General features: G+C 41.4%; 1 protein-coding gene and 1 long non-coding RNA gene across 2 annotated transcripts; one reads left to right on the top strand and one right to left on the bottom strand.

The window, feature by feature from the left end:
- Positions 1 to 1,084: 1,084 nt before the first annotated feature.
- Positions 1,085 to 11,987, bottom strand: LOC135331311 (phospholipase DDHD2-like). The gene is made up of 18 exons (XM_064526425.1): positions 11,790 to 11,987; positions 10,979 to 11,192; positions 9,775 to 9,974; positions 9,301 to 9,638; positions 8,593 to 8,847; positions 8,204 to 8,377; positions 6,693 to 6,891; positions 6,321 to 6,410; positions 5,946 to 6,096; positions 5,726 to 5,828; positions 5,202 to 5,425; positions 4,755 to 4,893; positions 4,210 to 4,544; positions 3,987 to 4,056; positions 3,722 to 3,824; positions 3,065 to 3,217; positions 2,110 to 2,260; positions 1,085 to 1,290 (listed from the first exon to the last, which is right to left on the bottom strand). Exons 1-18 carry the CDS (start codon positions 11,947 to 11,949, stop codon positions 1,215 to 1,217), a joined length of 3,135 nt encoding a protein of 1,044 aa, XP_064382495.1. The 5' UTR covers positions 11,950 to 11,987; the 3' UTR covers positions 1,085 to 1,214.
- Positions 11,988 to 12,012: 25 nt separating this feature from the next.
- On the top strand, positions 12,013 to 13,673 carry LOC135331323 (uncharacterized). Its single transcript, XR_010392996.1, has 3 exons — positions 12,013 to 12,440; positions 12,637 to 12,736; positions 13,166 to 13,673. It is a non-coding gene; the product is annotated as an uncharacterized LOC135331323 (long non-coding RNA).
- Positions 13,674 to 13,766: the final 93 nt, after the last annotated feature.

Raw genomic sequence — 13,766 nt, 5'->3', positions numbered from 1 at the left:
TATAACAATAATTATCGATTTACATTGCATTATTATAAGATTGTATTAATCAAAACCTAGAATCTACATTAATTCCGTATAGCGCAAAATTTTCGCGGATTTCATACGTGGGTTAGCAATCTTAATCACACGAAAATTGTAGAATTACCTGCATGCTATAACGTGCAAAGATTTAAAGGCGTGTCTTCCTGACATGTCAGAGTCCTGTGCATGCTGCATGTAGAAAGATGTTTTTGCTGAGCTTAGCTCAACCAGCTCCAGCCCCTCACATCATTACCACCATGCACCATGCTTCCTACGATACACCCGGCCTATACAGTGTATTAATTACCATTATTCACGCAGGTGGATGCACACAAACAAAAATGTTGACACATGCAATAATATTATTTCACGGCCATTTTTATCTGTAATATAATTGTGTTTCCCCGAGATTGATTAGAAAGGTGGCCGGCACACACATGCATGGTATGGTACACAGCTAGAGACACGCAGGGCCTCTTTACAACAAAGAACTATTGTACATGTACAGAACAAAAGACGAAGGGAGCTAGGCTCTGCTCCTAATTAATTCACATTCCTAACACAAAAATTAATGGTGCATGTGCAAAAGCCAGGGAGTTAAATAAAAGTATCAACTCACTTCTCGTTAATTATTTTGCTTACAATAAATTATAATTTTATGAGCAGCTATAAAAGCGGCTGGCCATGCACAATGAGTTAATTCTCCCATCCCACCCACAGAAATCATACCAAACCATGCAATTATGCGTTGATTCTTGTCTATACATAATCTGACTAGAATGCAATGTAAAACTAGCTTGTTAGGGTTGGCCGGGCAGACACCAAAAAGCATGGAAACAAGAAATCTGGCAGAGCATAACTATTTATTGGTGGTTTTCCCGGCAGGTCCTAGTAATTTTTCACATTGCTGGTGATAAATTATGTTCAATTCCTATCACATGTTGGGGACAATAATGTTGGTGTTTGAGTATGTGAAAAAATGTTTGCCTGCTTCATTTTTTTCTATAGCTGTCCTCATTATAAGCACTGTATACTCAATAAATACGAATGAAAGACTGCGTAATGATAATAATAATAATCATAACACAATATTCATGTCAAAACATTATATTCAAAACACGCAATGCTACAAAAGCGAGAATAAGCATCACTCCTATTATTGTACCTTTAATAATTATTGATGAGTTCTATTATGATTTTATCAGTTCAGGGTGTGGTTCATCGTACACTTCTTTCAGAATGAACAATGCAGTGTCTTCAGAGCGCCTGCAATAATTATTAATGAAAACCTGTTATTATTATATATTATGCACTACTACATGTAACACCACACAATCAGTTAGTTGATCAGTGGAACAACCCCTCCAAATAAAAGACAGTTTGGGAGCAGAGCTTGGAGGTTGTACTCCGTTCATCCATTATTTTATATAGCCATATCAAAGACTTGTAGATAGAATGTTCATGTATGGTCTGTATATGGACTAATTTTAGTTCGAGAAGCTAATTAAAGGAACTTGCTAAAATCAAATAAAGCAATGATTATGCTTGCAGTTAGCCTCCTTCACAGGCCCTCCTTTTTCTGTTCTTTGTCACAATAAGAATTAAGAAAAGGAAAATTGGAGGAACAAAGAAAAGGAGAGCCTGCCTTGCTAAGTCGCGTGATCGCCTACTGAATAGACAGAGCATGGGCGAGAATAAACCGCAATAACTGTCCTCCCACACAGTACTTGGAGTGCATTTACCAGGAACATAAAATTATCTGAACAGTAGAGTCAGCCTTCGTGAGACCATCAGTCAGTAGAGGAAGTATGTAAGACTAGAGTAGACTGCTACTACTGTAATAAGTATATCTACTCTGCTACTACTCTAATGCTATTAATTTTGGTTTAATCTTGTGGTAGTCCCTAGTACAACATGGAGGGTTATGTGAGGAAGTCAAGTCTAATCCGGTAAGGGGGTGGGGGTGGGGCATTAGTGAGTAATTGGCAGAGGTAGACCAATGTACATGTGGTGGACAAAACAACAGGGCTCTAAAACCATAACAAAACTTAAATACATGATTGTATTGTACAGCACAAAGCTCACCAATAGCAAAGATGACTACTCAGTGCGAACAGATACTCGTTGAGCTTCTCAATGGGCTTCTCTTGTAGAACAAAGTCAATCCTTCTTCCCTGGTTTAGCCTTCCAATGGGGATTTCTTGTTTTACCTCTAAATCAGGCTCCACCTCCTTATCTGTAAAAACACAACATAGCAGCATGTGTAAATGTCTATTCTCGTTCCCAGGCCAAGTTGTCTCCAAAATAACACTAGGTCGCCAACTAGGCCTGGGGAAGATTGTATGGGCGTGGTTGGAATTCTAAGAATTCCAATGACTAGTGAACGTATACGTGTGGATATTCTCCGTAAAAGCTATCGTCAATCACAAAAATAGTACCATGTTGCAAATTATATCTTGAAGAAAGATAGCTAGCTAGCTAGGTACTAGATCTAGGTGGTAGCTATCAAGTTGCAAACAAGAAGCCCTAGCGCTCCGTCAATCAAGTCCAAGCTGTCAATTCCACTGTAAAGCAAGGAACTTAGAAGCCATTTAGCTCTATCTACCTGGACATGTACATGTAGATAGCATAATATACTATTATTATCTTTCTTGGGCATTTCTCTAGCTGTATATAAATAGACATTTCCACGGCATGTTTACTATCAGTTTACTATTGCTATAGACATGCCCAAATACAATCCATCCCAGGCCTACATGTTGTAGCGTTATTAGAGACACTCAGCCTGAGGACGAGGCTAGATGCACACTAACTACGACATGGGTATACACAAGCAAGCTGACAGTCTTTTTTTACACCAGTTGATTGCAATTTGTAAGTAGAGAGCATTCACATTTAGATAGATATACATGTACACAAGTACATGCATGTGTGCACTCCTTGTACAAATGCAATGGAGAGCCTTGTGGGCAGTATGTAATTATGTACATTTCTACCGATACAATAATGTACAGTGTCTACAGTACATGTCCAGTCTCACCCAGTGGAATGTCAGCATCAGTGACCAGCAGCTGCTCCTGTCCGGAGGTGTGGCTTCGTGCAAATTCGTTCAACTGTTGCCACATGTTGCGCATTCCATCAACAAGATAGGCTTTCAAGTTCGTACTCACTTGACCAAGGTTCTCATAGATCTCTGTGAGAATATAATTATGTGCATATCTTAGTTCTTATCGGTGTTGAATAAACAACACATACATGTGTATTCAATAACGAACGCCGGACGCACTTCAAAATCAAGTTAGCTATTTGCTGCTACATGTACATCGTAAGTAATAATTAACTTAGCTAGCAATAAGTCGAGCATTACGAGCATTATTGCACCATCCTCGTACCTCAGCATTAAAACACGTTGGCTAGCTAAGATTATTTTTATTACTGATCACAAAGCTGAAAACTCTGTTCAAGCTAGTTTTCAGATTAGAAAAAGCTACCTACATGTAGCTTCAAGTTGCACTTTGAGATAGCTTAAATGATGAAGAATCACATGTATATATTAGAAAAAAAGTGTGCAATAACAACTTACTGCACACGTCATTAAAGTGGATTTGATGGATGTCATTGGCTGTAGTACTTATTTGTATCAACTTACACAGTAAAGCCATACGTTCAAGCTACAACTGCTATCGACTGTCCTCACCAAGATGGAATCTTTTTCGTCCCTTGTGATGGGGCATGAGCACAGGTTTGGAGGGAGCTGCCTTGATCACCAGTGGCTCCAGGCGATACGCAACAGGGTCAAACTAGGGAGAGGGGGAGTATATCAAGTAGCATAGGCAGGGGCTGTAATAATACAAATATACATCATACTTAAAAAGAGTACAACATGAATATGTAGCAATTGAGAAAAGCTTCCCAACACACAAATATCAGTGACATGCACTTAATATAAATGTGTGACTTACTGGGTGGAAGACGTTGAACATCTTTGGACAAGTGGGCAAGCAAAAGTTTGGACCCAGCTCCTCTACTCCCCTGAAAATAAAACATGTAGCTTTTCTGTAATGAGCCGTTCATGCGTGTTGCTGTTTTGTTACACTGCATGTACAACTGATAGTATGCATATACATTTACATAGAAGCAAATGTAAGTGTATATAGTGTACATTGTATAAACGTGAGTTCTGACCTAACAGAGAGGAACAGCCCTATCGGTGACCCAACTGCAAACAAGTGTCTTGGCTTGAAGCTGAGTTGAGGGTAGTCAATGTAGGGCTGTCCAGTTCCGGCCAATCCCCTAACTATTTTCACCCCTTGAAGGGTGGCTCGATGGAGAGCTGTATCTACTGCCTCCTGCTGCTTCTGTTGTTCTCTCTCTTTTGTCAACCTATCTCTGTCTTCCCTTTCTCGTCTGGCTTCAGCAAGCTTCTTTAGCTCAGCTTGCTGGGTAATGAAAGAGACGATTTTTTTCCGGGGGCCCAGGGGTACATTCAGTTCCACGAGGTCATCGTTGGTGCACATCAACTGCCAAAAAAAAGCTATGGTAACAGCGAGTACATGTACATATACACATATACATGCCTACAGCTAAAAGCACTGTACAAACCTTGAATGTACAAGTATACTGTAATAGAAATTAAGCCCCCAATGAACATGGTACGTTCTAACATGGTACATGTACATTCTTACATTCCAGAAAGCACAATGTATCTACGCTGTACATGGCATACTTACCAGAGAGTCATAGTCAACCTGCTCTGAAGTGAATATATCAGTCAGTCTCTCCAGGCCAAGCTGCTTCAACGCTTTTTCCAGAGTGGGGGTCTCTTCATTTGGCTCATCTCCTTTACTAATGGAGGTATCCTGGTCATAACTGTGGGGATATGGAATCAACGTTTATTGACGAGAATAGGCATAATTATAAATTAAACAATAAAATCGCAATATCTAAATTAGTACTGGTAAACACACACAATCCTTACCAGAACGCAATAGGTAGATCGCAAAAGGCCAATTTTTCTAATTGGCTCATTCGCAAAGATTTTTCACTCGCAAAATATTCTCTAGTAATACGGTATCACAAATGAAGTTTTCAATCTAGCGGTACATTAGAACTTGAGACAAGGATTTTATAGTTGCTAAGCTGTATGAATGCCGGCGCGCTACAATGTACGGACCAACCTTTGAGCTGAGTTGACTTCTTGTTTCTGTGCACTTGGTTCAGAGGGCTCATTAAAAACATCGCTGTTGACCTCTTGACTCTGTTGATGATTGAGGAGGTCAAAGAGAACACAAGCGCCGAGGGAGTGGCCAACAACAGACACACCTCCTTGAAAGTACGGATTCCTGGCCTTGAAGGTCTCAAGCATCCGGTTCATCTCTGATGCCACTTGGGTGATGATGGTCTGTGCGATAGTATGCACAAACAATGAGCTAGCACACTGATGTACAAGGCACCCTGCTATGAAACATTACAACTAGCTAGCTGGCTTAGAAATAAATTGATCTGTACATGTTTGACTATATCGGGAAACCAGACACATTAGTGTATGTGTTGGTTTACATGTATTCTATAATTTGATTCTCTTCCTTTTCTTTCTACATACTTGTAAGAGAGATTACTGTACATGTATGAAAATGGATGCAACATGTAAATGTACACTGATATCGACAACAAAGTAACACCACCGTGAGAAACCACCCACCTGACAGTAGACTGGACTGGTGAAAAAGAGAATGTCAACAAGAGTGGAGTTTGTGAAGTCTCTCAGCCTGGAGATACTGGGGAGAGTCAGTGGCTGTAGTCGCCTAAAAAGGGGAACATATTAGTTCCGTTGCAATCTTGCACCATTGGCCCACCTTACTGACACACACCACACCACAAGCACCAGAAATCACACTACTATAAGCGTGTAGTGTACTTACGTATCGACTCCCCTCTCATCTTTGTGCAGGGTGGCGTGCCAATGCACTGGAAGGTACTCCACTCTACCACCGTCGTCCCCTTGTTTGGGAGCAGCTGCTGAGAACATGTGAGTCTTGAGCATTAGTTGAGAAACCTCACGAAAGTCATCAACTGCATAAACATTCAGTAACAGAGTAACCGTACAAAGGATAAGCTACATGTACATGTTCTGTACAGTGTACTTGTTTAGTGTACAGTACAACATGAAGTATGATTTGCCATCAAAAAGACCACAGTAAGCTCATTTCACAGACAAGGTGCAATATATACGCCTGATACGGTGCAGACTGAATGTCATGTACGTACATCATGTGCCGCTAACTAGTCTTGCTTACTACAATCCACAAGACTCCTGAAGCTCATATCGCAGTGTGCCCCTATCCCATGAACCACGAACACAAGATGGTCAATACGAGTTTGCTCACCTACATGTACCAGATATGTACATACAATTATATCCAGACAAAATCGATATTAATGAAGCTAAACAGACTGGATGCTACATGAAGAATCACCAAACTGGCAGTGTATTACACTTTAACATAGGTCTTCACAGATAGAACTCTAACATGCTACAAAACAATGACCTAGGGTACACACTGTAGGTTCACTTTTCAATTGCACAGTATCACCCGATTCGGTATACACTATGGTACACATACATGTACATGTACAGTACAACTGCCTTAACCCTTTCCTCTTCTCACCAGTATCGACTTTATCGACCTCTGCGAACCCCCTGAGCACGGACCTAGGGTGGGAGAGGTCATCAGAGACGATGGAGTCATGCGGCTGAGAGGGATAGTGTACAATGGCCAATTGAGAGTGCATGATGACTGCCTCTCCTCCAGACATCTCCACACGACGGTTCCACTGACCTTGGGACAAGGCAGACAAGTACTCTTCCTGAGATATGGTATGAATATGAAGCATATGTACATGCATGTACAGTACATGTCATTATGCCTCGGTGCGCATGCGCAAGCGAGGTATACGGTAGTGTGTTTGTGTGTGTCTGTGTCTGTGTCTGTCTGTGTGTGTAGACTGCTACAGCTGCTTAAGGATCAATGAAGTGCATGTAAGACTTTTTACAGGCTTCTAGTCATGTTTCTTGGATTTTCATACATGGATTTACAAAATAATGCTTGGTTCTCGAGTTATGTCTAGTTTTTCTTACTTGGAATGCCATTGCAGCCTTTTCAGAAGAGGACGTAGAAAAATTTGTCCATGGAGTGTCGCTACTCTACTTATAGTAGTTAGCTCTGAACGCTATTGGTACATGTAGCTGCAAAAGTGAGAAGGGAGCTGCAAGGCTCTGCTGATGCAGCTATTAATTTTAGATTGTACTTTTGGCATCGATCCTTTTTAACAACAATCACGGTCAATCATTTCCCACTCTTTGACTCGGTTTGAGTTTCCCTGTGATTCTAGATTCTGCTGCATGTGTACATGCAGTAAATTAATTAATGAACAAATGTTCATGATCATATAATACTAATTATGCTAATTAGCTAGTAACTTTATGTTACGTAGCTTTGACACCTCCACCGAGGCATCAGCACCCGCGGTGCTTTCATTTTTAGTTAGGGACCAGTTGTCCACAAGCACGTGCTATGTACGTGGTGTTTTCACTTATTATAAATCAATACAGATAACCCCCTTCCCCCATTTAACTATAATACCACTGCAATTTCGTGTACAGAATGGCTGCTTCTGGCAGTACAGCTTGCATGCAGCTTTTTCCTGATTTTGTTGCAAAGCCAACTCATAAGTTGAATAAAGTTTGTGCAAACAGAGATATGTTATGAAAATTCTGAAGAAACTGCAACAGCCTTCAAAGTCAAACTCCAGAAAGAAGCTTTAGTTTGCTAATGCACTAATCAAAATCCAAGAGAACATGGCTAGAAGCCTATAAAAGCTGTTAGTTTTCGTCGCATTGTAACCGTCGAGCAGTTACAACAGGAACAGACACACACACACACACACACACAGTCAGCTTTCCCGTATCTCTCGTGCGGCTACACCTCGAGGCATAAACAATTACTTGGCTACAAGAAGGGTGGCGGGGCAGTGTGTCAAGAATGGCAACTAACTGTATTACCAATTTTGTTGGAACTCATTATGTATAAGTATAATTGGGGTGCACGAGAGATTTGGTCGAGCGTTTCCGAATGAGAAGAAAATACTTGTCACTATATAATATATACATATACATTACCTCCAGTGTAGCAGCTATGCGTTCATCATAGGGAAGGTACCACCTGTCACCCTCCCCCTTGTAGAACCAGGAGCAGCGCCGCACCTCGGACCCTGGCTCCTCCCAGTATACAGACTGACGCAATCGTTGGTGCAAGTTCACATCATATCGCCCTCCGTCAGTAGGCACTAGTACCTGGTGTAAAGAAGATCACAGACTGAAAATCACGCCAAACACATGGCTCTCACAGTGAGTGTACACATTACATACACCACATTATATTGCACACACTCTCTACACGTATGTACATATATACATGGGGGAAAACAAGACGTCTTAAGTGCAGTGGGTACATGTACATATGTACATGTACATACATGACTGTATAAGCACAATTTTTGACTACTTACTTCTTGAGAAGGGTCTTGGGTTCCAATGGCCAGACTCTCCTCTAGTCTACCCGAGTCCAACAAGGAGAATGGTATCCAGTAAACCTCACCAGTCCTCAGATAGAACCAGTGGTAGCGTAGTGGCTGATTGTGCCCAGTCCACACACCACTCACACCCGCATCAACTTGTGAGGATGGTAGGTACGTGGAGGTCGTAGCATGGGGTAAGACGGTCTCGTAGGATGCAGCAGGTAGTCCTTGTGAGAAGGGAGCAGGCTGAATGGCGAAATCTTAACATAATTATATATTGTGTACAGATGATCATAAGACATGTATTCTTGTATATGGAAGACATTGAGGGTGTCATATAGGATTTTGAAGTAGAGGGGGGAAATAAGGCACGCAGAGCGTGTCGTCGGCTAGGGGAACCGAGGAGTATGCCCCCATCAAAAATTTTTGTTAATAATTAGGTGGTCCTAGGTGAATTCTGGTGGGTTTTGGGGTTGCCTTTGCATATACTCAGTCATACATGTAGTATGGCCTGAATGCAAATTTTAGGCGGGGAGGGAGGTCCACCGCTTAAATTGGACCACCGGACCAGGGAGGGGACATTTGAGCCAGAGGGGGATATCCTCCACCCCCTTGTATGACACCCTGACATTGTAGCACTTACACTATCTGTTACATTCACCTGTACACTCACAACTTATTTACTGTTACAGCACCGACCTGGGTAAAGCTTTGCTGCACACTTGCTGGTGGAGGCTGAGAGGGAGCCATCATGGGCTGTGAGGTTTGCTGCCTACTGGGACCAAACGAGGCTATGCCAGACACTCCATATGCAGGCTTCTTATTCCCGAGCCCAATACGATACGGGTTCGAGCCAGCTGCTGATTGTGAGGGGGGAGGACCCTGTCCTAACAGGGCTTGATTGGGTTGGGAGGTGGTTGTGAGAGGGGGCTGGGACAGTTGAGAAGAGAGGGGTGGGTTTGTTGGCTGAGGCTCTAAATGGGGTTGGATGGAATAGCTGTCCATAGCAGCTGGGTCACTGGTAAATTGACCCGGAGCTAAAGGAGAAAAAATGTGTACATGCACTGTCAACTTTCACTCGCACATATCGATACATGTACGTGTAGTGTACTTGTATTGTGGCGGAGAATACACTTCCCCAAGATTATCAATAACTGGAGAACTTACACTCACCTGTGACACTTCTTGAGGGAGCGGGCCTGTTAGGAGTGTTGTTGACAACAGGGGGGTCATTCCAGCCATACTTGCTCTTACCCCCTCCTCTATAATCAACACCCTGATCATTGTAAGTAGTGGCTCCTATGGTTGGGTCATTGACAGGCGGTTCCATTGTGGGGGGCTGCACCAGTGCTCTTGATGGGTCCGTGGGCCGGCTGGGAGACAAGAGAATCACAAGCTACAAGTGCTGGCTCTCATGTAGAGTGGCAAACTGAGTACACACTACAAATGTAACTGAATAGGAGAACCTCACACAATTCATTCAAAATACTAAAGCTTCTTTCACGAATAATATTAGTGGAACTGTACATTGTACATTGGCGCTGATCATACATGTAGGTTAATTGATGTACAATGTGCTGTGCAATTAGGATACATGACGTCTTAGCCTGCTCAGGCTCTATACAAACCACCACTAATGAGTACCGACCTAACCATGAGAATTACAGTACTGAATTGTTAACCCTAGGCTGTAGACATGAATAAATAGATCTATAGAAACCAGATGAGTGTTCCAGTTATACAATAATAACAAACCACATTTCTAGTTTTACTTTAATGTTACGGGTACTAATTTTAGCGAATTTGTAATTAACGCTAAATAAGTCCGCGCTAATAATAACGCATTTTAACTTAACTCAAGAACGTACCTTGCAAATCCACAAATTGATATCTAAGAAAACGTTACTAGAAGCCTATAAAAGCTCTTACTTGCACTTCGTTGATCAGTGAGTAAGCAGCTGTAGCAGCCTAGACAGACAAACGTACTACCATATACCTCGCTTGCGCATGTGCAAACTGAGGCATAATAATTGATAAGATGATGATTACAACTATGCCCAGGCCCTATAAACTAAAAGCATCACTAATGGATATCTAGAACTACCAAGTATATTTCAAGGGATAAAACTTTTGCGTTTTTCGCTGATCAAGCATGTATCGCAAACATTTATACCAATGAATTAAATATTGCACGCATGAATGCACCAAAAGGCTACTAGTCTGCGAAAATTAAATCCACGAAATCCTTTCTAACAGTTTTTCTATATACCCTCGGAAATAGACCTGCTATACAGTAGTGCATAATTGCAGATGTAACGTGTACATGTAGGTCTTTAATGCCTGGGGAACTCCCTATTGTGCATTCTTTATGACATACTTGGAAATAACTTCCTCAGGAGCAGGGGGGCTGTCCAAAGAGACAGTGCTCAATCCACTCAGTAAAATGCCACTACTACTGGACGCAGGTGGCCCCACAGGTGAGCTAGAGCGTCGGGGGGAGTGGGTGTGGGGTGGGGTGCCCTGACCACTCGGAGAGCTGTTGAGTGGGGTCTGAGAGAAGGGTGACCCAACAGAAACTTGCTTTTTTGCACCTGAGTTTATGAATAGCTTACATAAAGTAGAAGGTGCAACACTAATTATTGACCAACCGTTTACTTTTACAACCACATAGACTACCACAAACATAATGCAGCTATATACATGTAGCAGACTGGTCAAACTCCGTGTACAATTTTGTGTTGTAAAGTCAGCATACTAGAGATTCTAAGTGGCTGTGGTTTTCGGTGACATCAATGTACTGCACGTGATACTTAAACTACCTACACAAAAAGTATCCTAGTGCTGTGTCCAGTACGTACTATAGCTAGTCCCATTATTTTAGTTGACAACAGCATTCAACGTCACTATCAATGATCTTGTGGTAACAGCATGTGGTATAGCCATTTGAGTTGCCACAAATATTGTGAAAAACGTTGCACGAGTCTCTACACGGAGTTTGACCAGTCTCTTTTAAGCATGCAAAAATGGGTGGCTTACGAGTTTAGCTATAATCATAGTGCACTACTAAACAATCATGTAACTCTACATCTATTCGGCTATATAGTGCACTACTAAGAATTATGTACTCCACATTTTATGCACAATAATTATTATTTACTATGTGTCGCGCGCGCACATACACATTGTACCATCATCTGATTGCTTGGAACTAGAGTTTGTGGAGAGTGCTGGAGCAAGGGAGAAGGGACTGCTAAATGGTTCATCAAATCCCAGTGACAGGCCCCCAGAACCTCCTGGAGAGGAAAAGAGGCTTGAGTTGAATAGCTGAGGATTTTTCTTATCAGTCATTTTTTTGTCCTTAATTAATGTCCACCTAAAGACTACGTTGACTGTCAGGTGACAACAGTCTGGCGCACAAGATCCATGGATCCCCACGTGGCTTTTTCATGGAAACTGCTGCGGGATGCTCTGATCAGCTAGAGATAGAGTTATCTCTGCTCTGATACAAGTACCTCTCATGCCTCTGGACTTTTGCAGAACCTCTGTTTTGAATTGCTACATCTACTACTAGATCTACTCAGTAGATCCACTACCAACCAACAAGAAGATTGGATAGACTTCTAATTTTGCTGAACCTCTTGTTTGAATATTTGCTACTCTACCTGTCTACCAACAAGATAATTATACACTATTCATGTTCTCAATCTCTGCTTTAGCTGGAGTGCTGCACAACCTCTTGCTTGAATATTTGCTACTACCTACCGAGATCCGCACCATTCCATAAAGAAGCCTCCTCCTGAACTCCAACAAGTGCTTCAGTTCTTCACCAGTCTCCTAAGGTACCTGTCAAGATATATAATAATAATAATAATATCATGATAATCGATTCTTTACAGTATGAGTTTACGTTTAGACAAGGTGAATAATAATTATGATGAATTAAGATCATATTGACACATAATTATTGACAGCTAGGAAGTTCCTAGAAAGAACACCTGAATATATACTACGTAAAATGTATACATAATTATACAGTTATACGAGCAACAGGGACAAACTAGGTGATAAGTGCTGATGATATCAGATGGCAGAGCAGGAGAAATATTCAATTGAAGAGTCTGCTGAAGGAAGACAGGTGAATTGCCGTTTATATGACTTTAGGCCACTCCAAGTGACACTCCAGATTTTTATTTTTGAATTTCTATTTCCAATTTCCAATCCCTCTCTTTCCTTTATCGATGCTGGACTAAGAGAAATAGAACCATAATAGAAACAATGTACAAAAAAAATGATTTTATATGGTAGTATATGGGCGTTATAAAAGAGGGCGTCCTAATCGAGGAAGTGTATATTATAATGATTTGCTGTCCACGAGACAAACAGCAAATAATTCAAACTAGGGACCGCTATTTAGCGGGGGATATTTTATGAAATACAGCCACCTTCCACCTCGCTATTGCGGCCAAACTGCACTGTACCAGGGGTGACCGGATTAACAATAGTCTACTGCACTATATAATTACATGAATATTAAATTATAACAGAACCTGTGTTCTTTCTGCAGGAACCAAGCTGTTTGCTGATTGGAAACAGAAACGAAAGTGTTGAATGTAGGAATCCAATTCGCTTGATTATCCTAGCGGTTTGTGTACTGATAAAGAGACTCAAAGAAACCAAAAAATTGTGGCCAAACGCTAGCTCCTGTTGATGCTTATCTCATTAGTACCTCACTTATTAAGTCATGCACGTTGTTGAGTCCCCTTAAATTGTCTACTTCACATTCTCTCATTTACTTTGCTGTTGTTATTCACTTCCTCTACACGTATACTCAGATATGTGGCGACACTGGTTGGCTAGACAAAAAAATATGCCACTTCTTGGACCATTTTATCTACAGTCGAATGGATCGAGATTGAAGGTTGAAAACAGCCACCACTTTGAAAACTCTGGGCACATCGATCACTGTGTACTTGTGTTTTGGCCACTCTTACTCGTCACCCAATGTATAGTGTTTTGTTGCGTTGTGTTGTGTTACTGTTGAACGCGTGTATTTAATTGTTGCTGTTGCACAATGAAGTGAAATCAACTTATAGGATAATTAATAGACAGGAATTGGTAGATTAGGCTGGCATAATTTTGAGCATGTAATGGCACATTTTTTGGTG

The sequence above is a fragment of the Halichondria panicea genome, chromosome 2 (assembly GCF_963675165.1).
Source record: "Halichondria panicea chromosome 2, odHalPani1.1, whole genome shotgun sequence".
Lineage (NCBI taxonomy): Eukaryota > Metazoa > Porifera > Demospongiae > Suberitida > Halichondriidae > Halichondria > Halichondria panicea.
The sequence above is the reverse complement of the archived record's forward strand: the minus strand, read 5'-3'. Positions and strand labels throughout refer to the sequence as shown.

What these genes read in the sequence shown, in the direction of transcription:
- LOC135331311 (XM_064526425.1), bottom strand. Translation starts at nt 11,949, where the DNA reads ATGACTGATAAGAAAAATCCTCAGCTATTCAACTCAAGCCTCTTTTCC. An exon ending in TCCCTCAAGAAGTGTCACAG is followed by an intron (nt 9,639 to 9,774) that starts GTGAGTGTAAGT and finishes TTTCTCCTTTAG; the next exon opens with CTCCGGGTCAATTTACCAGT. An exon ending in AGGTTGACTATGACTCTCTG is followed by an intron (nt 4,545 to 4,754) that starts GTAAGTATGCCA and finishes TTTTTTTGGCAG; the next exon opens with TTGATGTGCACCAACGATGA.